The sequence below is a fragment of the Poecilia reticulata genome, chromosome 11, assembly GCF_904066995.2.
Source record: "Poecilia reticulata chromosome 11, P_reticulata-male-v2, whole genome shotgun sequence".
Lineage (NCBI taxonomy): Eukaryota > Metazoa > Chordata > Actinopteri > Cyprinodontiformes > Poeciliidae > Poecilia > Poecilia reticulata.
In genome coordinates this window covers 26,326,632-26,347,160 of record NC_088840.1, presented here as the reverse complement: position 1 = coordinate 26,347,160, position 20,529 = coordinate 26,326,632, and the positions used below count along the sequence as shown (strand labels likewise).

General features: G+C 40.2%; 2 protein-coding genes and 1 pseudogene across 3 annotated transcripts in view; all 3 read left to right on the top strand.

Annotated features, from left to right (window-relative positions):
- Positions 1 to 8,269, top strand: part of LOC145553845 (zinc finger and BTB domain-containing protein 22-like) — an 11,339-nt pseudogene extending 3,070 nt beyond the window's left edge. The window contains exons 4-5 of the transcript XR_014089886.1: positions 7,468 to 7,543; positions 8,208 to 8,269. The product of XR_014089886.1 is annotated as a zinc finger and BTB domain-containing protein 22-like (transcript). The remainder of the gene's footprint in view (positions 1 to 7,467; positions 7,544 to 8,207) is intronic.
- On the top strand, positions 8,189 to 10,242 carry LOC145553567 (carboxy-terminal kinesin 2-like). Its single transcript, XM_081612152.1, has 5 exons — positions 8,189 to 8,297; positions 9,355 to 9,494; positions 9,574 to 9,647; positions 9,802 to 9,877; positions 10,099 to 10,242. Exons 2-5 carry the CDS (start codon positions 9,432 to 9,434, stop codon positions 10,153 to 10,155), a joined length of 270 nt encoding a protein of 89 aa, XP_081468278.1. The 5' UTR covers positions 8,189 to 8,297; positions 9,355 to 9,431; the 3' UTR covers positions 10,156 to 10,242.
- A 460-nt stretch (positions 10,243 to 10,702) lies between these two features.
- LOC145553566 (zinc finger and BTB domain-containing protein 22-like) lies at positions 10,703 to 20,450 on the top strand. Its single transcript, XM_081612151.1, is given in 6 exon segments — positions 10,703 to 11,421; positions 12,520 to 12,735; positions 14,030 to 14,476; positions 14,479 to 14,730; positions 15,059 to 15,337; positions 16,212 to 20,450. Coding segments are annotated over 5 exon segments (2,217 nt in total). The 5' UTR covers positions 10,703 to 11,421; the 3' UTR covers positions 17,235 to 20,450.
- Positions 20,451 to 20,529: the final 79 nt, after the last annotated feature.

Sequence of the window (20,529 nt, the reverse complement as noted above, 5' to 3'; positions counted from 1 at the left end):
TAGGAAGCTCTGATTGGACAGGTAATTTGACGGGTAATTTCGGGTCGCACCAGAATTATTTGCCTGATGGTGGTTCGGGCTTCTGATGAGTTTACATTTAATGAGTTTGGAGCACACAGAGAAAACCTAAAGAGAATGTGATCTACTTATTGTTTAGTAGAGGAATAACAGCTGACTGTTGAGAGAGGAAAGAAATTAAAGTGCAGATCCGTTAGGCAGAAACAAGCGCAGAGCGCTGGGCAATAAATGCGCTAAATGCTCCAATTAATCCACATGATGACAAACGCCAAATATACAATATACAGTTACACTGCTTACGTTAATGTTTTAAAAACAAAAGCAGTAAAAACTTAACTAGTTAATATGTCAGATTCCCTCCTCAGCCTCATCTTGATAAGAACAGAGAGCAGTTCGCTGGTTTCTGTCCAGACTGTGATCAGCTGACCACTTGGTGCGCAGACAGTTTCAACTTTACGCACAGAGAACATCGTGGAGCTCATTATTAATCAGACTAAGAACAACATCAGTCAGAGGATCATCTCTGATCTGGACGATTTAACGGACCAGAGACTTTGGAGCTCCTAGCGCAGCTGATCCGCTTCTGCTGGTTTTTCTCCCGCAGAGGGAAGTGATGCGGGATCAGGAAACGATCAGAGTTCTGCCGTCTTCTAATCACGTCATTTTGTGAAATGTTACCTGATTTCAAAAACGTTCTAGCAGAGAAATAATAAATGTTTCGTTTGATGACTACAAATTGCAAATAAAATTATTTATTTTTTTGACAGACAACAAAAAAACTCCAGCGCCACCTCTGCTCCAAACTACGAACATTGTCTGCCCCTCTTCGGTTTTTTCTCTTTTTTGCAGAGGATCAATAAATAACTTATTGGTGTTTTAGCACCACCAGGTATGAAATGCTTTAGCCTTTGAGTTGCACCACAGCGCAGCATAACTGAAACAGGAGAAGAATATCGGCTTGTTGTTATGAGTATATAGGAGGCTGGTATCGCGCCTGATAAAAATCTATTTATTTATGTCATCACATGGACTTATATAAAGTTTTATACATTTTCTTTTCATATATTTATTATTGTTTTTCTTCTTTAGATATATTGACTTAGAATGATTCCAAATAATGTACAGGAATAACCTGGTGCCGTTACATTTCAATCATCAGGGGGGGCCACTGGGGGGCCAATCAGATGACAGGGGGAGCCATGGCCCCCCTGCCCCCCTCTGGCTACGCCACTGCTCACAACGTCATGTGAGAATCACAAGCAAAACTTTGAGTCAAACAAAAACTTAGAATATCAAGAAAAGATTTATGACATGCACAAATAAGTTTGTTTAACAAAAACAATCACTGAGACATGAGACTGCTGTTCATGAGACAAATGTGTGATTTAAATGTTTAAAAAGGTTTTTTTAAGCAAAACTCAGTAGGCTTTTCTCATGGTGACATGCATTAACAATTCAATTTTTGCTTTTGTTTTTTTCTTTTTTCTGCAGTTCCACCCTAAAGTTTGATGCAGCTCTGCTTTCCTGATTGGACCGTCTTCATCTCCACTGCAGCAAACAGGAAGCTCTTTTTAGAGATTACAGTCCACTAATCTGTAATCTATAAAAAGATTACAAGGGCACAAAGGTGGCTTTGTGCCCTTGTTTATATTTTTAATAGTGTAATTATGTAAAGACAAAATATGTAAACCAGAGCTAGACCACCAGCTCTGATTTACAAAATAGACCTGCAGAAGAAATTACTAATAAATATCTTACATATGCATAGTGTTATGCTCTATGTAGAGATTTCCTTTAGCTCTGATTGTATGTCTCACAATTTTGTAATTTATCATTGTTTATTAAACTCTGAAAGCTGAGAGGCTGTTAATATTCTGTCCTAGAAGGCGGTTAGATGGGCCCTTTTTTGTTGTTGAGCACCTGCCCCTGTAGTGGTCTCTGTACGGCCCTGGCCATATCTCTCTCGTAGCTAATACTAGGGACATTCTGTCATGTGTGCATGGTTGTAGGTGAGGAAGACGCCGGTAAACCCAGGTAGTAATGAGGAAATTATGTATTTAATAAAGAATCAGGAACAAACTCAGAAAGACATGCGGCACTGCAAACGGACAGAAGAACGATGAACTAATGACGAGGACCCAACGAAGGACAGAGACAACAGGTGGGGTTAAATACACAGGGGAAGCTAATCAGAAAGACATGGACACGCTGGAGGGACTATGTCTCTCGGCTGGCATGGGAACGCCTTGGGATTCCCCGAAGGAGCTGGAAGAAGTGGCTGAGGAGGGAAGTCTGGGCCTCCCTTCTGAAGCTGAAAACCTATCTATCGTTTTTGTAGGGAAACTGGAGCACCCAGAGAAAACCTATCTATCCATCTATCCATCCATCCATTTTCTTCAGGTCATGGGGGCAGCAGCCTAAGTAGGGAGCACAAACTCCCTCTCCTAAGCCACTTTTGGTCAGCTCCTCCGGGGATCCCATCACATTCCTTGGCCAGCTGAGAAACAGCTATTCTGTATTCTGGGACTGGAATGGACGGGAATTTACTCTTTTATTTGCTGTTGGTGATCCTCAGCAAAGTGCACAGAGGTGGATTTGAGTAAAGGTAATGTGACAGGCTTCCTAACTTCTGACTACTCAGTATATGTCTGTTCTGGTCGTCATGTTGGTCCACAGTACCCACCGATCTTCTTGCAGATCTTCTGCAGACTCTGCCAGGGAGGAACTTCTCCCTGGCAGAGTCTGGTGGCTGGCTTACTGTTTCAGCTCCACACACCTGTCTAATCCATCAAGTCTGCATGTTTTCCTTCAATCTCACACAGTTCCTTTTCCCTGCCGTTGAGTTGAATCTGGGAATCCCAAGAATAGTCAGACTCTTTATACTGCAGCTTTTTTCTCTTTCTCCAGTTTTTCACGCTTTTGCTCTGCAGATTCCCGTCTTTCCTTTCTTTCAGTAACTTATCCTCCATAAAAGCCCGTTTTTAGCTTCTTCCTTCTTTGTAAGTGACAGTTGGTCGTACACAATTTTTTTACGTATTTCACGACTTCTGTCCTTATCAGGAATGTCGCAGTCACTCTCATAGTCTAGAAAGCCAGATTCATACTGAACATCTCTTTCTTGCTTAGTTACACTGTGCTGTATTCCCACTGCATTATTACTAAATTTTCCGTATGTTTTAGTCTCGTCCTGTGTCTTCAGTTTCTGCTGGGGATCCTTTCTGTCTCCTGGCTACAATTTCTCAGCTGGATATCCAGGAAGCACCCCTTCCCTTTCAGCCTGTCCATTTCCCTCTTCTGTTCCTGTTTATTTTCATAACTAGCGAAGACTTTATCAGCAGAGTCTTTGGCTTTGGAGTTCCTTCTTCTGCTGATGTGCTTCATGTAGCATTTTGGCACCTTCTCTTAGCCATGCTGTTGCATAGCTTCTTTTGCAAACAGGTCGTAGGCAGCTCTTTCCTCATATATCCTGAAATTGTCATACCAGTCTTCTTTTGGTCTCATGTTTTGGCTCAGTCTCATTCTGCCTCCAAAAAAATTTCAGTCTTTCTCTTTCTTCTGTCTCCTGATCCATTTCATCAATTGATGCAGTCTATCTGACTCCTGTGGCAGCCATTTGTTGCCTTTCATGTTCCGCTATTTTCTTCTTATTCGTTTATTGGCCTAACTGCTGCTTAACCCTCTCTTGAAATTGCTTTTCCTCCAAAGAGCAAAGTTTGCAGCTTCCTTCTTCTTGATATATCCAGATTTTCATAAACAATCTGCTTACATTCCTCTAAGGAATTCAACTTTTGGTCCTCTGTTTTGCTCAGTCTTGTCCTGTGTTCTGAGTTTCTGCTGCTTCTTCTGTTTCTTCTTCTCAACGTCTCCGTTCGATGCGACTGCTCTGATTCCATCAGGATCAGACCCTTTATTATGATCTTGTCCATTTCAATCTGCTTTTGCCATTTGTATTCAATGATCCCATGCATCAGTCAATACTTTTGCATTTGACTTCTTTTCTTTCTCCTGTTGTCAAGTAACTTTTGGGCAAATCCTGCTTAGTTTTTTCTTGATTAAGCTTTTTCTCCTCAACAGCTCTTTGACATATTCTTTTCTCCTATATTCTCTATATTTTCATAGGCCATCTTCTTACATTTCTCTTGAAATTTAACCTGCTCGTGAACATTTTTCCTCTCTCATGTACATATTCTGACCGTTTGCCTTCACTAACTCTGAGTGTTTCCTTGGCTTTACCAATCGTTCCTTGCCTTCTCTCTAACCTTTTGTTGGTTTTGTTCATTTCTACGTGACAAAGACTTTTTAAACTGTATGCCATGTTTGTCCATTCCAGAATCCTCATTGGAAAGGACATGAGTTTTGGACACCTCTCAACTTGTCAGCTCTAACTTGTCCACATCCGTGACAAGTTGAGAAGTTTTTGCCATCTCTGTCAATTTGCAGCAACGTTTTTGATGGAGTTTTCTCCCGCTTGTCTCTCCAGTTTTGCACATCCCGTGCGTAGGCATTCGTTGGTCTTGGCTTTGTTAAGGAAGAATTTTTATTACTGGTAAATTAGAAAACTCTGGCTCTGATACTTCCTTTGATCCCGGGTTCTCTCGCGTGGCCACGGCGGGGACAAAAACACAACAATGCGTGTTGACGTCACAGAATTACAGGATTTAATCCAATCAGAAGAAAATTAAGATAGTAAGGAACTGAAGAAACCAGACACAAACATGTTACCTGAGACAAGAAGACATAGAATATCAGGACGTCCTTTTAGAAAGACTGGTGCAGAAGTAAAATATCAGCTTTTTTCTGATTGTTTCCTTGTGCACAAACTTTATACCTGTAGGTGTGTTTCTCTTTAATGTATTCAAATAAGGCGTATCTCTACTTGACCAATTGGAAGGCATCTCTGGCTCTTTTAAATTTAGAAAAAGTCCCGCATTTGTTGACAAGATCAACACCTTTTGTTAATAAGGTAGAAGCAGGCTCTCCGAATTCATGGTGGTTTATGGCTTTCACAGATCAGTGTGAAAGCTAGAACTTCCTACTGATTGTTTCCCAACAGACAAAGAGCAGATCAGAGATCTTGACAAACAATCTGCTTTAACTACAGTAAATAAAGATCAATAGGTCAGAATATGTTATAAATTTTAAAACTATAATTATGGTATTTCATCAAGTCATGATAAATTCTAACTAACTTATTTTAAATGTATTTTCTTAACGCTATCCGGCTCTACAGCCGTCTGGGCCAAGAGAAACAAATGCAGGAACCTCACAGGTAGCTGTGAAATTCTGGTTTCTCTTCTGCTCTGCCAGGAACAACCTTTAATACTGTACTTTTAATTCAATGAAAAGTTCTCCAAAAACCAATTTGTTCTTCTGCACTCAGCATCTCCAAAGTTTAGTCCTGATATCAAACCAAAAGAATAGACAATATTAACAGAAAATAATGAAGTACAATTCTTGTTTCTAATTAGGAATTAGAAACAATAGGAATTAAGACATTCATTCACCATAAACCTAAGTATTTTCTAATACTAAACAAACATTTCATGTGATTCTAATATAGTCAGAAATAATACAATTTCAAATACATTCATCATTGACTAAATTCATTCTAAAACAAGATAATAGAATTTTCAGTCAAAACATATTAATAACTAAGAAAAATGTCTTACAAATTAACTGTTAGTGATTTAAAACATTTTATGTTCAGTTTTTTTGCCCCATGTCAGATGTTAGTTTGGAAGACTTTCATCCTGGTTACGTGAACCGACCAAAGTTCCCTTTCTCAGAGTAATTCAAGTGATAATGTCCTCCACCTTCCTGCATATGTTGATTTATGACCTCCTGTCTTTAATGATAAGACCCCAGGGGTCTGAGCCGAAATTCTCTTGCAGATCCTCTATTCTCCTTTGTACTTTAAATACTTAACCCAGCAATAGTTCTTCTGGTTTTAAATCACTAACACAAACCTGTTCAAACTTAAGAAATTTGTTCTAAAAGGTTTAAACTGTGTTAAACACTAAAAATAGTCATTTTTCCTCAACAAAACCAAACTCCTGTTTTTCCGTGGGTATTGTGAGTTAAAATGACTGTCGAGTTTGTCGTGTTAAATGAAATATTTCATTTTCATCTATGTTCATGAGGTGCTTATTATTTTATGGAGTTATATTCCTGATAAAAAATCTTAAGTGTTGTTTTAAAATGGAGCTGACTGTTCTTAGTTACTAGGGAAACTCCCGGGCTTTAGAGTTTCAGAGCTGCTGCGGAGCAGAGACGTGCCAGTCTCTGCACACAAATATAGAGCTCTATATGAAGTTTTGTTTTTTTTTTTGCTGGCCAGCTTATTTTAATTTAATTTAATTTTTTACCAAGGACCCTGAAAGGATTCCTTATGACCTAAATGTTTTGTTTTTCTTTTCTCATTGTGGGTTTTCCAGGAAAACTATGACAAAGTGTTGAAACGAAGTTGGATGTGTTTCAGTCCAGTAATTTGTAATAAATAAACTGGTTGATAGTAAACTGCTGTCTGAACCCGAGTAAATTCTGTTCTTTTGTTACACTTCCATTATTATTTTTGAGATACTTGCATTTACTTTATTATATGCATATTAAAATTACCTTTTCTAAATACATTTCACTCAAATATCTAAACTTACTCCAATCTGCCTTATTAAAGTTTAATCTCTCCCCACTCTTTTTATACTAATTTCCAATTATTCCTACCCTTATAATTATAGGATAATGATCACTTCCTACTGTATTTCTTTATCAGTCTTGTGAAGTCTCCGAGAGAAGGTGAAGTCCTTCCCACTTCCTGCGTCACACGCACCTGTGTCCAATTAAATTAGCTGTTAATTGAAAACAGGTGAGAGAGGAGCAGGAGTTCCTCAGACACAGACAGACAGCAGAACAGACAGTCGCGGCACCACCAATATACTCAAAAAGAGTAAGTTTTTATTTAATGTAAAATGTGATGTGATGTTTGGAATAGAAGCGGGTTTAATGTGCAACTTTACCATTCAATGGGTGAGTTAATGTAACTTTGAAAGCAGAAAACTTTCGAATTTGTAACTGTGGAAACACCTGTTTGCTCCACGATACCTTGCTACCAAGTGGGCTGGTTGGCACATCCAGGGTAGCCCGCCAGCTGCTCACTTGGTAGCAAGCTACCCTGGATGTGACGCATAACTGTTATGCTTAACAAATACTTACCGTATGTTTGTTGTTAACAATTAAAAATTGTTTCAGACTTCTGTGAAATATTTGAAGTATATCTGCACAGGGGATAATAGAACCTGATCCAGCTGCTGTAAAAGAATGGCTACATTAAACAATTCTGTCAATTAAAAATTGATTTCATTTGTCATTGATTGATCAAATTCTTTTTCAAGAATGTCTTTTAGATGCCCCATCTGTTTCAACTGCACCTCGAAACTGGCTCTTCACCTGAAGACAGACCATTGTGTGGAGAACTTGGAGAGGCGGATCCTCGTCAACTACGGGACAGGGCTGTCCCCTGACCCGAGGGGTGCGGCTATGCCGCATTCCGGCTTGACATCCACCTCTCCGAGTTGGCCAGGTCGCTCCTCAGTGACATTATTCAAGGCGTTAAGAGGCACGTCACTGAGGAGCGCCTGGCTGTCCTCCGTGCCGCCAGCCCTACAGTGCCCATGCTGACCACCTGGGACATCGAAGCACTTGAGCTACATTACACTGAATGAAAGGTTCTGAGTCAAACTCTAGAAACTGACTGCATGTTTGTTTGGATTGACAGGAACGTAAAAAAAGATTTGACATGATCTAGTAATTATATTTAAATCCTATCTGTGCTAAATATTTAATATTTACATAATTAACGTTAGGTTTTTGACTGTTTGGATGCAAAGTGGTAATAGTTTTGTAGATTTTCTTTTGATGCTATACAATATTTATGTTCAAACTACTTTTCATTCAAAACTTAATTCATGTCGACATGTGTCAAGTTTATTTTAAACTAGAAATGAAAAATAAACAAGTTAATATTGTAGTAGTTGGATTATCTGTGTGCTTAGATTTTCTAACTCCTCTTGTTTTTTGTGTCTTTCTTGTAAGATTTTAGTCTCCTTTCTTCTGCCAGCTAACCAGCAGCTGACTCTTTCTTTTCTCTTTTGTGAGTTCTCTATTTTGACCGGTTTTTTGTCCTCTGTCTTCAGCCGAGTATGTCCCGACTGCCAGTCATGTCATCGAGGAGCGTTCTCACCAGCAGCAGCTCTGAGAATTCCCTGGACATGGCTCCTCTTCAGGTTTGTGATAAAGACTCTTCCTACATCTCAGTTTGATTCTGTCAGAAGCTGTAGAGAAAATACACTGCTCAAAAAAAATAAGGGAACACTTAAACAACACAATGTAATCAAACTTCTGTGAAATCAAACTGTCCACTTAGGAAGCAACACCGATTAACAGAGACCCTCGTCGGTCAATCGGTGTGCTTCCTAAGTGGACAGTTTGATTTCACAGAAGTTTGATTTACTTGGAGTTGTATTGTGGTGGTCCCTTTAGTTTTTGAGCAGTATACTTTTTCAGTTTTTCATAAGTTTGTGTGCAGTTTGTTCATGAACCAGAATATGTTGAGAAAAGTCGAGCTCATACCACTTCCCATGCTGGAGATTTTTAGTTTAATAGTAATAATAATAAATTACACAGGGGACATCAAGACCCAACAGTAGAGTCAGACGGTAATAAATTAATCTGGTTGTGTGTGTTATTGTCCTGCAAACTTTGCTTTAATTCTACTTTTTCTATTTAATCATAAAAATCATAGTCAGGCAGAAAGAGAGTCATGAAACGGGAAGAGCTGGTTTCCTGAAGAAAGGGGAAGTTTCTATCTTGCATCAGTATAAAAATAGTTATCAGACGTCCTTCATTTGGAAAAGCTGGAATCCTTTTGGAGATGTTGGAGTTTAGACATTTTAAATGATTATTGTTTTGTACTTGGACCAGAAAATGTATCCATACTCAATAAATATATTGAGTATGGGAAGATTGATTTGGTTATGCTAGCCACCATGCCAATGACTATTACTGCTAAATGATGATAAAAGATGATTAAGTTTTAACTTTAAAGCTTTTCTCTCCTTTGATTTCTACTCCTGATATAAATACCATAAAAAGAGAAATCATTTAAAAAGTTTATACGTTTCTGTATTAATCCTAAACAGAAATGTTGATATTGACAAATTAAAACTTTACAAAAACAGAGACTATAAATCGGCTCCTGAATTTAGCTGCTGCTCCTGTTCTGATGTTTTGAACCAAATAGTTTCCTGACTGATCCTCCTCGCGTTGTTTCCATGGTTACAGCCACTCTTTGCCTGGTGGACCTGGCCGGCAGCGAGCGACTGGTGAACAGTCAGTCTCAGGGAGAGCGCTTCAAGGAGATGACGTCCATCAACAGCTCCCTGTCCAACCTGGGCATCGTCATCACTTCTCTGGCCAACAAGGTGTGTGAGACCCGAAGTCATTTATTCACAACATGAGCCAGTTTCATTCTGCTTCTAAAACAAAAACTAACCGTTTCAGGAGAGCCACGTCCCATACAGGAACTCCAAGCTGACCTACCTGCTGCAGAACTGCCTGGGAGGAAACAGCAAAACGTGAGTTCTTCATCATCGACCCTGCAAAAGTCACTCATCTGTTTAAAAAAGGATTTATTTAAAAGATATTAATCAGATTAACTGTAGGAACATCGGTCGTGTTGTTGTGACTTTGAAAGCAGGTTTCTGATCACTTTTATTGTTTCGGCTCCAGGTTGATGTTCGTGAACATTTCTCCAGAGTCGGACAGCTTTGGAGAAACACTCAACTCTCTGAGGTTTGCCAGCAAGGTCAGTCAGTTTGGTCTGAATTATTTACCACAGACGTTATTTCACTAAAACATTAGTCAGTTTGTTGACACATGGCTGATATTGGGGCTTTTATTATTCAGTGATTCATAGTTGGATGAATCATGTTCATCACCATCCTGATGAGTTTCTGTTTAAATAGAGCTTCATGTTCAGTTCTGCCATAAAAGCTTTTTTTAATTTTTGTTTTGCTGTTTTTCCAGGTGAACGATTGCGTCATTGGGACAGCGAGTTCCAACAAGATCAAAGTTTTTACATAAACATGTCATTTCTTCTATTACTATAATCAATCTGTAAGATGTTTGCACTCCGTTTCTCTTTGTTGTTTTGAGTTTAATCTGGTGCCAAATTCATAAGAAATTAAAGCTTTGGTAAATTCTCAGGGCCTCTCAATAATCACTAACAGGTTTTAATGTTGTTTTTTCTCACCAATCTGTAAATTGTGCCTCATGTAAATATTTGTCTGTTTTTAACTGCTTGCATTAAATATCCATCACTGATGTTTTTAGGAAACGGGTCCATTTTATTTATTTCTGATCTTTTAAGTACAAATAAATGTATTGATGTCTTTACTCTTATCGTTCAATTTCTATAACTAATAGTCTGGTTCAACCTGCAGCAACAATAGATATTTATTACTAAACTAGATTTAAACTGTTGTAAAGTTTTTACTATTTGTGTTTTTCCATTTATAGTATGTTTGCTGTTATAAGAACTTTTTTTTTAATCAAATTCTGACTTATGTGCATCAAAAAATTGTCATTAAAATGTCCCACTTTGACTGGTTTTGAGTAAGACTTATTTTAACTAGAACATATTTAAAATATGTCATAACTCGTATGATCCCAATAACTGCTATATAACATGATTTTGCTCAGTTGTGGTTTAAACTGGAGCCATTTTTTTGACAAAGTATGAGATCTACATAACTCAAGAATTTTTAAATATAAATTGCAACATTAAAGGTTTTTACTTTCAAGAATAAAGTGGCTTTAACGGATTTCAAAACAAAAGTAAATTGAGGATTTATGTCGGATTTTAAAATATTTCACAACAAACTCAATGGTACAGATAAATAGTTGCAATATTTGATTTACAGGTGTAAAATAGAAGAGGGATGAATTTCTTTTTTTTTTTTTTTAATTCTGCAGCGGAAATCCGTACTTCTTTACCCAGCTGTAATTTTACTCTGGACATTTGTCAGTGGGAAGATCTGACTAGTTCCTTTAAAAATATGTGAAAATAAAATTCTTGGTGATAGTTTTATGTATTTCCATATTCTTTCTGATTATCAGGGTCTTTATTAAAGCTTACTTTAAATATGTGATTTTCTGTCGGCCAAAGTCTGGCCCGCCTGTCTGGAGTGGCCTTAAAGGCGTAGAGTTGCTGTCTGCAGCCGCAGGGATCCGACGGGCAGCGGGTTCGGTGAAAATGCGCCAGGAAGTTCTGGTTCTGGGTGACCTGGCAGCGGTTTCTGCCCTCGGCTCAACCACACCGGACCTCTGAGGGCTGCAGGGACTGAAACGGTGAGCCGAACCTGCTGCTTTTACCTCAGCCTGGTGAGCTAACTGCGGCTAGCAGGCTAACCTCACAGCTGTAGTGATGGAGTCTGACGCTGTTCCAGATGTTTCACAGATGTCTGTCTCTCTGTCAGACTGGAGCTGACAGTCTCACTCAGGACATGATAACAGCTCAGTCTGGGACGTGCAGCTCTCTAAGTGCCACTTGACTCTGGTTTTAGGCTGGTTTTCTCATGCACTCTGCAGTAAAGTGTTATTATCAGTGGAGAACCTGCAGAGATGTGCAGCTTTCTGTAAAGTCAACCTGTTCAACTAGAACAACACTGTGCTGTCAGTAAGTATGATCTGCTGCTTTGTGTCTGATGGGTGATGCATGACATGCAATAGAAATGAACATATTTGGCTGCAGGACATGAAACTCCTGATTATAAAGGAATGAGTCTGTTGATGAGTGATCATCTGCAGAATATTTCAGTTAAATGTTGATCATATTTAATATTAAGAACAGTTTGATTCTGTATATTTTGGTTAATGCAACCACAGAATGCATGCACTGGTTGGCGTTAAAAATTCTTCAGCTGAACTGAAGGAAACAATACTTTAGCTTCAAAGCAGCAATTATTTGTTTTGAAGCTTAATTTTCTAGTGGAAGAGACTGGCAGCTGAATAGGGATGGGAATGTAACTGAACAAATTCTGCATAAAGATTGCATGCTCTCCTTGTGCATGCATGGGTTCTCTCCAGGTACTCTAACGTCCTCTGTCGTCCGTAAACATGTCTCTTTCTTTAACTGGTTTCTTACAATTTATCTTAGAGATGAGTGTGAGTGGTGACCATTGCAAAGTGTAGCTGGCGTTTCGTACGATGACAAAGCTCAGGATCCCTTGTGATGAGATTGAAATGCAAACACAGGAGAAAAAACATGATGTGACACAAAGTAGAAGGAAAAACAAAAGGTGTATCAGAACAAAGCCTTGTGGTACGCCCCATGAGAGGTCAGGAGAAGAGAAAATAAAATCATTAATGCTGACTCATTAAAACTTCCAAGATTTTGAAGCTTGATGGTTTCAGACTCCAGGATCCTGACAGTTCTTCCTCCTGCAGATGCAGTCGGTTCCCATGGAGGTGGGGAGCAGCAGCAGCTCAGGCGGGTCACTGGTGGAGGTCAGCTTCCCCGGCGCTCAGACCTCGGTGCTGGACAGCCTCAACCGGCAGAGAGAGGACGGCAGTCTCTGCGATCTGTCCATCCACGTTCAGGGACACGTCTTCAAGGCGCACCGCTGCGTCCTGGCCGCGTCCTCGCCCTACTTCCATGATCAGGTGGGCGAGTTTGACCCAAATGGTTCTGAGACGTATCTCAGAACCATGTGGGAGCAAATAATAAAGGAAGATATGAATGCTAATAAGCAAATTAGTTGATTTTCTGCGAATCATAAATAAATGATAAGTTTTTATTCTTCTGGTGGTAATAAACTATGATCTGCTTTATTTTTCAACCATATTTACTTAAAATGAACATTTTTTAGGGCTGCACAGTGGCGCAGTTGGTAGAGCTGTTGCCTTGCAGCAAGAAGGTTCTGGGTTCGATTCCCGGCCCCGGTCTTTCTGCATGGAGTTTGCATGTTCTCCCTGTGCATGGTGGGTTTTCTCCGGGTACTCCGGTTTCCTCCCACAGTCCAAAAACATGACTGTTAGATTAATTGGCCTCTCCAAGTTGTCCCTAGGTGTGTGTGTGTGTGCATGGTTGTGTGTCCTGTGGGTCTCTGTGTTGCCCTGCAACAGACTGGTGACCTGTCCAGGGTGACCCCGCCTCTCGGAACGTTAGTCGGAGAGGCACCAGCAACCCTCCCGACCCCACTGAGGGACAAGGGTGCAAGAAAATGGATGGATGAACATTTTTTAAATAGGGCTGGAAGATATAAACCTAATTCTTTATCACAATATTTTATAGTAATATTGTGATGATACAAATTACAGTAAAAACTATTTATTGCTTATTTTATGTAACTATAGTTGAGACTGCATGATATAGCCTCACAATTACAAAGTTTTTTAAGACACCAGTCACATTAAGAAGTGTGATTTGTTTAAATAAAATCCACACATTTAATCATATTTTCATATTTATTGATACCCCTTCATAGAACAAACAGTATAAATAGTAAAACTAACTATATGACCAGTTTTGGGGGATTCTTAATATAATTAATTGGAATTTGTTGTGACAATGATAAATCAAACTATTCCAATAAATAATAAATGACATGATAAATTCCTACCTATAGTTGCCCCTTGTATGTTTTATCCTATTGATTTCATGCTAAACTTTTGTACATTCACAGAATATTTATCTAAATTATTTTTGCTATTTTCTAAATTTTTTTATTTCCAACCTTCGACTTTCCAATAAATGCTTTACAAATTTGGCGCCCTCTAGTGACGATAAAAATACTGACGTGGTTTTGGGGGAATGTAAACATCATTTATTGGAATTTATTGGGACAATAATAAATCAAATTCTTATCATGATAAATGTATTATAAATGATGAATACCCTCTCCTACCTTGAAGCAGCCTAACCCTGACCTTCTGACGACCTTCTGACCTTTTCCAGGTGCTGCTGAAGAACATGTCGACGGTCTCCATCCCCGCGGTGATGGACCCGCTGGCGTTCGAGAGCGTCCTGAGCTGCGCCTACACCGGCCAGCTGCGGATGCTGCGTGACGACATCGTTAACTACCTCACGGTGGGCAGCGTGCTGCAGATGTGGCACATCGTGGACAAATGCACCGAGCTGCTGAAGGAGGGCCGCGCCGCGGCGGCAGGAGGAGGAGGAGGAGCAGCGCAGGACGCAGCAGGTGGAGGCAGCAGCTCGGCCAATCCCGGCTGCAGCAGCAGCAACAGTGAAGCTGGTGGAACTGGGAGCACAGATGGCGTCCCGGTTGTAGAGCCCAACGACCCCCAGAGGGTCCCCCAACCATCCAGCCGGCCCTCGGTGAGCGAGAGCCAGTCGCCCAGCAGCACCAACTACTTCAGCCCCCGAGACGGGAGCAGCTTTCTGGGGGAGGAGCAGCGGCTGGGGGGGCCTCTGTGGATGGAGGCAGGGCCAGTAACACCCCCAGCTACTGCACCCCATCAGGGGGAGAGGAGGCCCTGCTCATAGAGGAGGAGGAGGAGGAGGAGGAAGAGGAGGAGGTCATGTACCACCACAGGAAGAGAGGAAGAGGAGGAGGCAGTGGGAGGAGGAAGAAAGTGAGCTCAGTGTTGGAGCAGGAGGTCGGAGTCAGCGACAGCTTCGGCGTTTCCTCCTATCAGGTCAAGTTTGAGTGAGACGCAGTAATTATGATTAATGAAATAATCTTTAACTAGTCAGTGCAGTAATTAAGAAATGTACCAAAAACACTAAAAGAATGCTGTTATTGCATTTTAGGCAATAAAATGTTCATTTTTCTTATTTAAAAGAGGAATTATTTGTTTATTGGCTTCTTTTAATGTATTTTTAATATTGTGTAAAAAGACTTAATTGAAAAATTTGCAGAATGTGGCAATTTATTTTGTCCCACTGATCATCAGAATAATCGATAACTAAAATAATCTTTACTTTAATAATAACTAACAGGCCGTATTTTCCGTCCCTCTGCAGGACGGGGAGGACTCTGAGGCGGCGCTGCAGAAGCGTCCCGCCTACAGCCAGCCCAGCATCATGCCACGCAAGCAGTGGGTGGTGGTGAAGACGGAGCGGACGGAGGACGACGACCTGATCGTCGTGTCCGGAGAGGAGGGCGGTGAGGATGAGGAGGACGAAGACGAGAGGGACATGGAGCTGGTTAGAGAGCGGGAGAGAGCGAACTTCAACATCTCCAACATCAGGAGCCTTTCAGCGGAGCTGGCGGTCCGAGCGGAGAGCGACATGGACTCACAGGTCAGCCGGTACCAGAGTCCGGTTCCTCCTGTAATCTGAAACTAATTGTAGATTATAATTTTGTGTTTACAAAAAACTATCTGAAAAGTGTGGCATTCTTTTTTATTCGGCCTCCTTTATTCTGATACCCCTGAAGTAAACAGAGACCATGTTTAGTTCTACACCATATTTTTTATTTTAGTTTGTGTAAGATAATCAAAACCTGGGAATTTAGTTAAATATTTTGAGGATGTACAAGATAATAATATCTTGCAATATGTAACTTTTATTTTAAAAAAGATTTTTACATATTTGTTAAAACTCTCCATGTTGTTACAGTTTGTTATGAGACAGATAATCTGTGAAAGATCGATTTCCTCCTTGAGCTACTGCCTGAAGCAAGGCACCGATCCCTACCAAAAACAACCAATCAGAGCCAGGAGGCGGGTCTTAGCGCCGTCAATCAATCTCGTGTACTCACTGCTCAACATGTTAATGGGAGAGAAACAATTTACCGTTACAAGAAAACTCCTCATCATTGGTGGCCATGCTAACTAGCCTGAGCATTCACAATAGGCTATGCTAGCAGTGACAAAGGGAGGGTGATTGACAGCGATAAGACCCGCCTCCTGGCTCTGATTGGTTGATTCTAGTTGGTGCTGGAAGAGTTAATATTTTTTCACAGATTATCTGTCTCATTCAACACTGACACAGCATGATGACAATTTCAACAAATATGTAAAAAACAATTTGTAGAAGTTACAGACTACAGCTTTAACGTGCCATCAGTATGGTGAAGCATGGCAGTGGCAGCATGATGCTGTGGGCCTGCTTTTCTAGAATCAGTTTTATAATTTCATTTGTAACAGATCTGACCTCTGACCTTTGCCTGCAGGTGGATTACTGCCAGTCATCAGAGGACTACCTAAAGTTTGAGGGCAGCCTGATCGAGCAGACGTTAGCCCAGCACCTCCATGACAGCGCTGTGGGTCAGAACCAGAGCGCCAACCGGGCCGTGTCGGCCCTGCTGGGTCAGGTCCAGTCCGCAGCCTCGGCCCGGGCACAGCTCTTCCCTCTGGACATGCAGGGGAACCAGATCCTGCTGTACAGCCAGGCGTCCGGCCTCGCTCTGGACCCGGCCGCGCCGCCGCTTGGCGTGGCCTCCGGCATGATGGGCGGAGCCTCTTTCAAAACGCCCGGCCTGGAGCACGGCGCCGTCCAGCTGCAGACCGGATTGGGTCCGGACGGTTCTGACAGTGGCGGGGTCGGAGGCGGAGCCGGCGGCGGCTCCGGGGGAACCACAAAGGTGTTCATGTGTCACTGTGGGAAAACCTTCACCCACAAGAGCATGCGGGACCGGCACATCAACATGCACCTGGACCTGCGGCCGTTCCACTGCCCCGTCTGCGCCAAGAAGTTCAAGATGAAGCACCACCTGACGGAGCACATGAAGACCCACACCGGCCTCAAGCCCTACGACTGCCTGGGCTGCGGCAAGAAGTTCATGTGGCGCGACAGCTTCATGAGGCACCGCTCGCACTGCGAGAGGCGCGGCGCCGACGGCGACACAGCAGGGGGTGGGGACGGAGGGAGGCGAGGTGGAGGAGGAGGAGAGGAGGGCCCGGACTTCAGCGCCTCCACCCACCTGCTGCTGTCTGCCATTGACGGAGGTCAGGGAGGAGCAGCCAGAGGAGGAGGAGCGTCTGCAGCTGCTGCTGGACAACATGGCGGCTCCTCCGGAGGAAGCAGTCACCATGGCAACAACATGGCCGCTGCTGCAGGGGCGATGCTGGGGGTCGTCTCCCAGAGTCTGGATCCGGATCACGGATCGGGAATGTTCGGAGGGCTGGGATTGGCTCGAGGTGTGTGTGAGGAAGACGTGTGTGAGGTCAGCGCAGACGGAAGCAGCGTGACTTAAACCGAAGCTGAGGGAGCCAATGGGAGCCCGGTTCTGATGGTTCTGATGGTTCCTGCTGGTTCTGAAGGTTCTGATGGTTCCTGCTGGTTCTGATGGTTCTGAAGGTTCTGATAGTTCTGAAGGTTCTGATGGTTCTGGTGGTTCTGATGGTTCCTGCTGGTTTTTAAACCTGAAAAAAGAGAAGAAGAGAAGAGAAAATGCACTTTGTTGAATCTCCTGTTGGAGAAACAATCTGAAGGACCAGAAGAACCTGGAGATTCGGATCGGCGGCCATCATGGTGGTTCAGTTTCAGTTACTTTTGATTTAATGACCCGGTTCTTTTGCACAAGCAGATTTGAAAAGTGGCCTCATCAGGACGGACCGTCGCCTCAGAATAAGCTGTTAGTTTCAAATATTCTAAGATGTTCTGAAAGTTTATTTTCTCTCTGTTGTTGAGGGGAAACCAGAACGCTGCTGGTTCCTGTGGGAAAACGTTCCAGATTGCTGTGATTCCTCTGCAGCTCCGTATTGTGACCTGTTGCTGTGCTCAGATAAAAACCTGAAAAACTCATTAGAAATAGAAACATTTACATTACATTCATGTTTTTATTATAAATCACGAAGCAGCAGGATTTTTCCTCTGCAGCCTCACTGCTCTCTGATTAAACTGATACTCATAATTCATCCAGATTCATCGCAGTTATGCCTTTTAATAGATTATTCTAAGATATTTTCCACAAAGGTTTGTGATTTTGTAAAGCATAAATTTTGATGATAAAACTGGAACAAAAAAAATCAAAACTATCCAACTTTACATGAATATAAATTGCTGCAGTTCCTAATTTTAACCTGTAGAGGGCGACAAAGCAACAGTTTTAACTTTCTTAATTTGTTCTTTCAGTTTTTGCACCTTTAAAATGATAATATTATTATTTCTATACATATTTGAATATATGTACTATACGCAGTTCATAGTTCAGTTTAATTCTGGTGTTTTTAACAAATGAACTGATTCCTTAATGTCAGCTGAATGTTCAGGAATTTTCAGTAAAGGAAAAAGAACTGTTCATTTAGAAGCATAAATTATTATTATTATTATTATTATTATTATTATTATTATTATTATTATTATTATTATTATTATTTACAACATGTTTCATAGTTTTTCTTGCTATATGTTCTAGACCAGACGTTTTTGACCTTCCAGTTGATTTTCAGGTCGTGTTTTAGTTCTGATTTGTTTACATCACCTGCACTGTATGTAAGCATATTCATTCTTTTAAAACATAGTATATATTCATTGGAAGTATATGGAAAACATAAGAAGAATAGATTTTTGTTTTTTTACATGCATAAATCTGCTTGTTTAAAAATAAATGTAATAAACTAGAATAATTATAATCACAAAACAGCCTACAGTATTTATAGTTTGCAGGCTGTTTGTTTCGATATTTGGCCTAATTAGAGAATCTAAGTAGATTCTTGTACCTTGTTTCAAATACATAATATACATAGTTATAATATAAACAAGATTTTATAAATTCTTTTGTGTTTTATTGTTCTTGTTTCGGTCATAATGACTGAATATCTGTTTATCTAAGTGCATTTTGATGGAAAAAGCTGTGATTTGGTTCCTTTTGAGTTCAAGTACGGATTCTGGTATGAAGAAATAATTTAATAATATATTTGAAGTCTAAAAGGTCACTTAAGCATCATTAAACTCAAAATTTAAAGGGTTTAATTAAAGAAAAAATGTGTCAGCTCTTAGGGAATGTTTAAAAATATTTTATCTCGTGTGTTTAGACACAAAGATAAAAACAAATCTGTTTTTTTTTTAAACACGTAACGAAACTAATCTGATTAAAATGTGATCTTATCGCTTCCCCAGCTCCGTTCTGGTAAGTTTATCATCCCTGTGCTGCATATTCAAGGAAACTGTGTTAAATTATAACTGGTGACATCAGACATTATTATAGTTATTGTGAGTTTTCTGTATCCGTTTCCATTACAAAATCAGTAATTAATTATCTTTATCACATTAATTAATCAGACACTGTTACATTAATTTTATTCATACATTGAATAATATCCATTCAAGTGCATAATTTAAGCACTATCATATTTAATAATTAGCATGCTAACCACGTCAAGACGTCAAAAGGAATGAATCTTTTCACCAGATTTAGTTTTGTACTTGTAGAGCCATAAGTCGTCCACCAGATGGCGCTGTTTAGTTATATTCACACAGATTCAGTCGGAGGAATCCGCTACATATAAAGACAGAAACGCGCTAATATATTAGCACATATCACACACATATCAACACTATTCGCATATTTAAAAAGCCGTTTTTCCTTTTTGTGTTTTATATTTTTCTTTGCAGAAGTCTGCCCCTTGTGGCCGTCGCTGGTACTGTTACTACCTGGAAATAGAAATGTGAAAATCATCTTTGAAAAATGTGATTTTTTTTCTTTTTTTATTAACACTAAGCAGAAACCAATTTCATGGTGTGGATGAAATATTATTTTTATTTTATAAATGACCTCTGAACACTTCTGAAGACTTTGAAGATGCTGTAAGTTTGTGTTTTACCTTCTGTGAAGGTTTAGTTTGGTTTACAGGTTTTGGTCGGAGCCTCAGTGTAACACCTGATGCTTGATTGGTGTGTTGGTGAATCTGATGTTCATCAGAGAGGAAACTGAATGTCTGAAATGTTTCTGATGAGTGCAGTGAACCTGTCATGTTGCACCAACACTGTTAACATTTGCATAAAGAGATTAATGTGAGTCATGATGCAAGCACAACATAATTTGTATATTTGGGTAAGAAGCGAAGTCAGATTAGTCAAAGTAAAACTGATATTTCTACACCATATGGAGTGTTTTAAATGCAGTAACAAAAATATATATTTAAAATCATAAAGATAAAACACCCTGAACCAAAGATAATTTGATCAGTTTAAGGTTAAAGGAACAATCTGAGAATATTTGTGCAGCTTGTTGTTTCAAAGATGTTCTAATGCAGACAGAGCACTCACTTCATAAAGCTAAAATCTGCCACTGAAAATCATAATAAATCATTTCATGTTTTTGTAAATTAATTCCTTCATTTGACCAGCTGATTGTTGTACAGAAAATCACAGAGTGGAACTAATCATGTGAAATATCCCAGTGCATCAATATTAAACCTCTTCCATGTACTGATATTATGGACTAATAAATTATTTTAAAAAATGATCTTTGATCTGCATTGATTTAATCGTTTTGACCTGGTAAAATCTGCTTTCTAACAGAAAATCCTACAGGAACGAATTCA

Bases quoted from the DNA above. Each gene is read 5' to 3' on its own strand.
- LOC145553567 (XM_081612152.1), top strand. From the start codon at position 9,432: ATGACGTCCATCAACAGCTCCCTGTCCAACCTGGGCATCGTCATCACT. The intron at 9,495-9,573 runs GTGTGTGAGACC...TAACCGTTTCAG, and splicing joins TCACTTCTCTGGCCAACAAG to GAGAGCCACGTCCCATACAG. The intron at 9,648-9,801 runs GTGAGTTCTTCA...TTTCGGCTCCAG, and splicing joins CTGGGAGGAAACAGCAAAAC to GTTGATGTTCGTGAACATTT.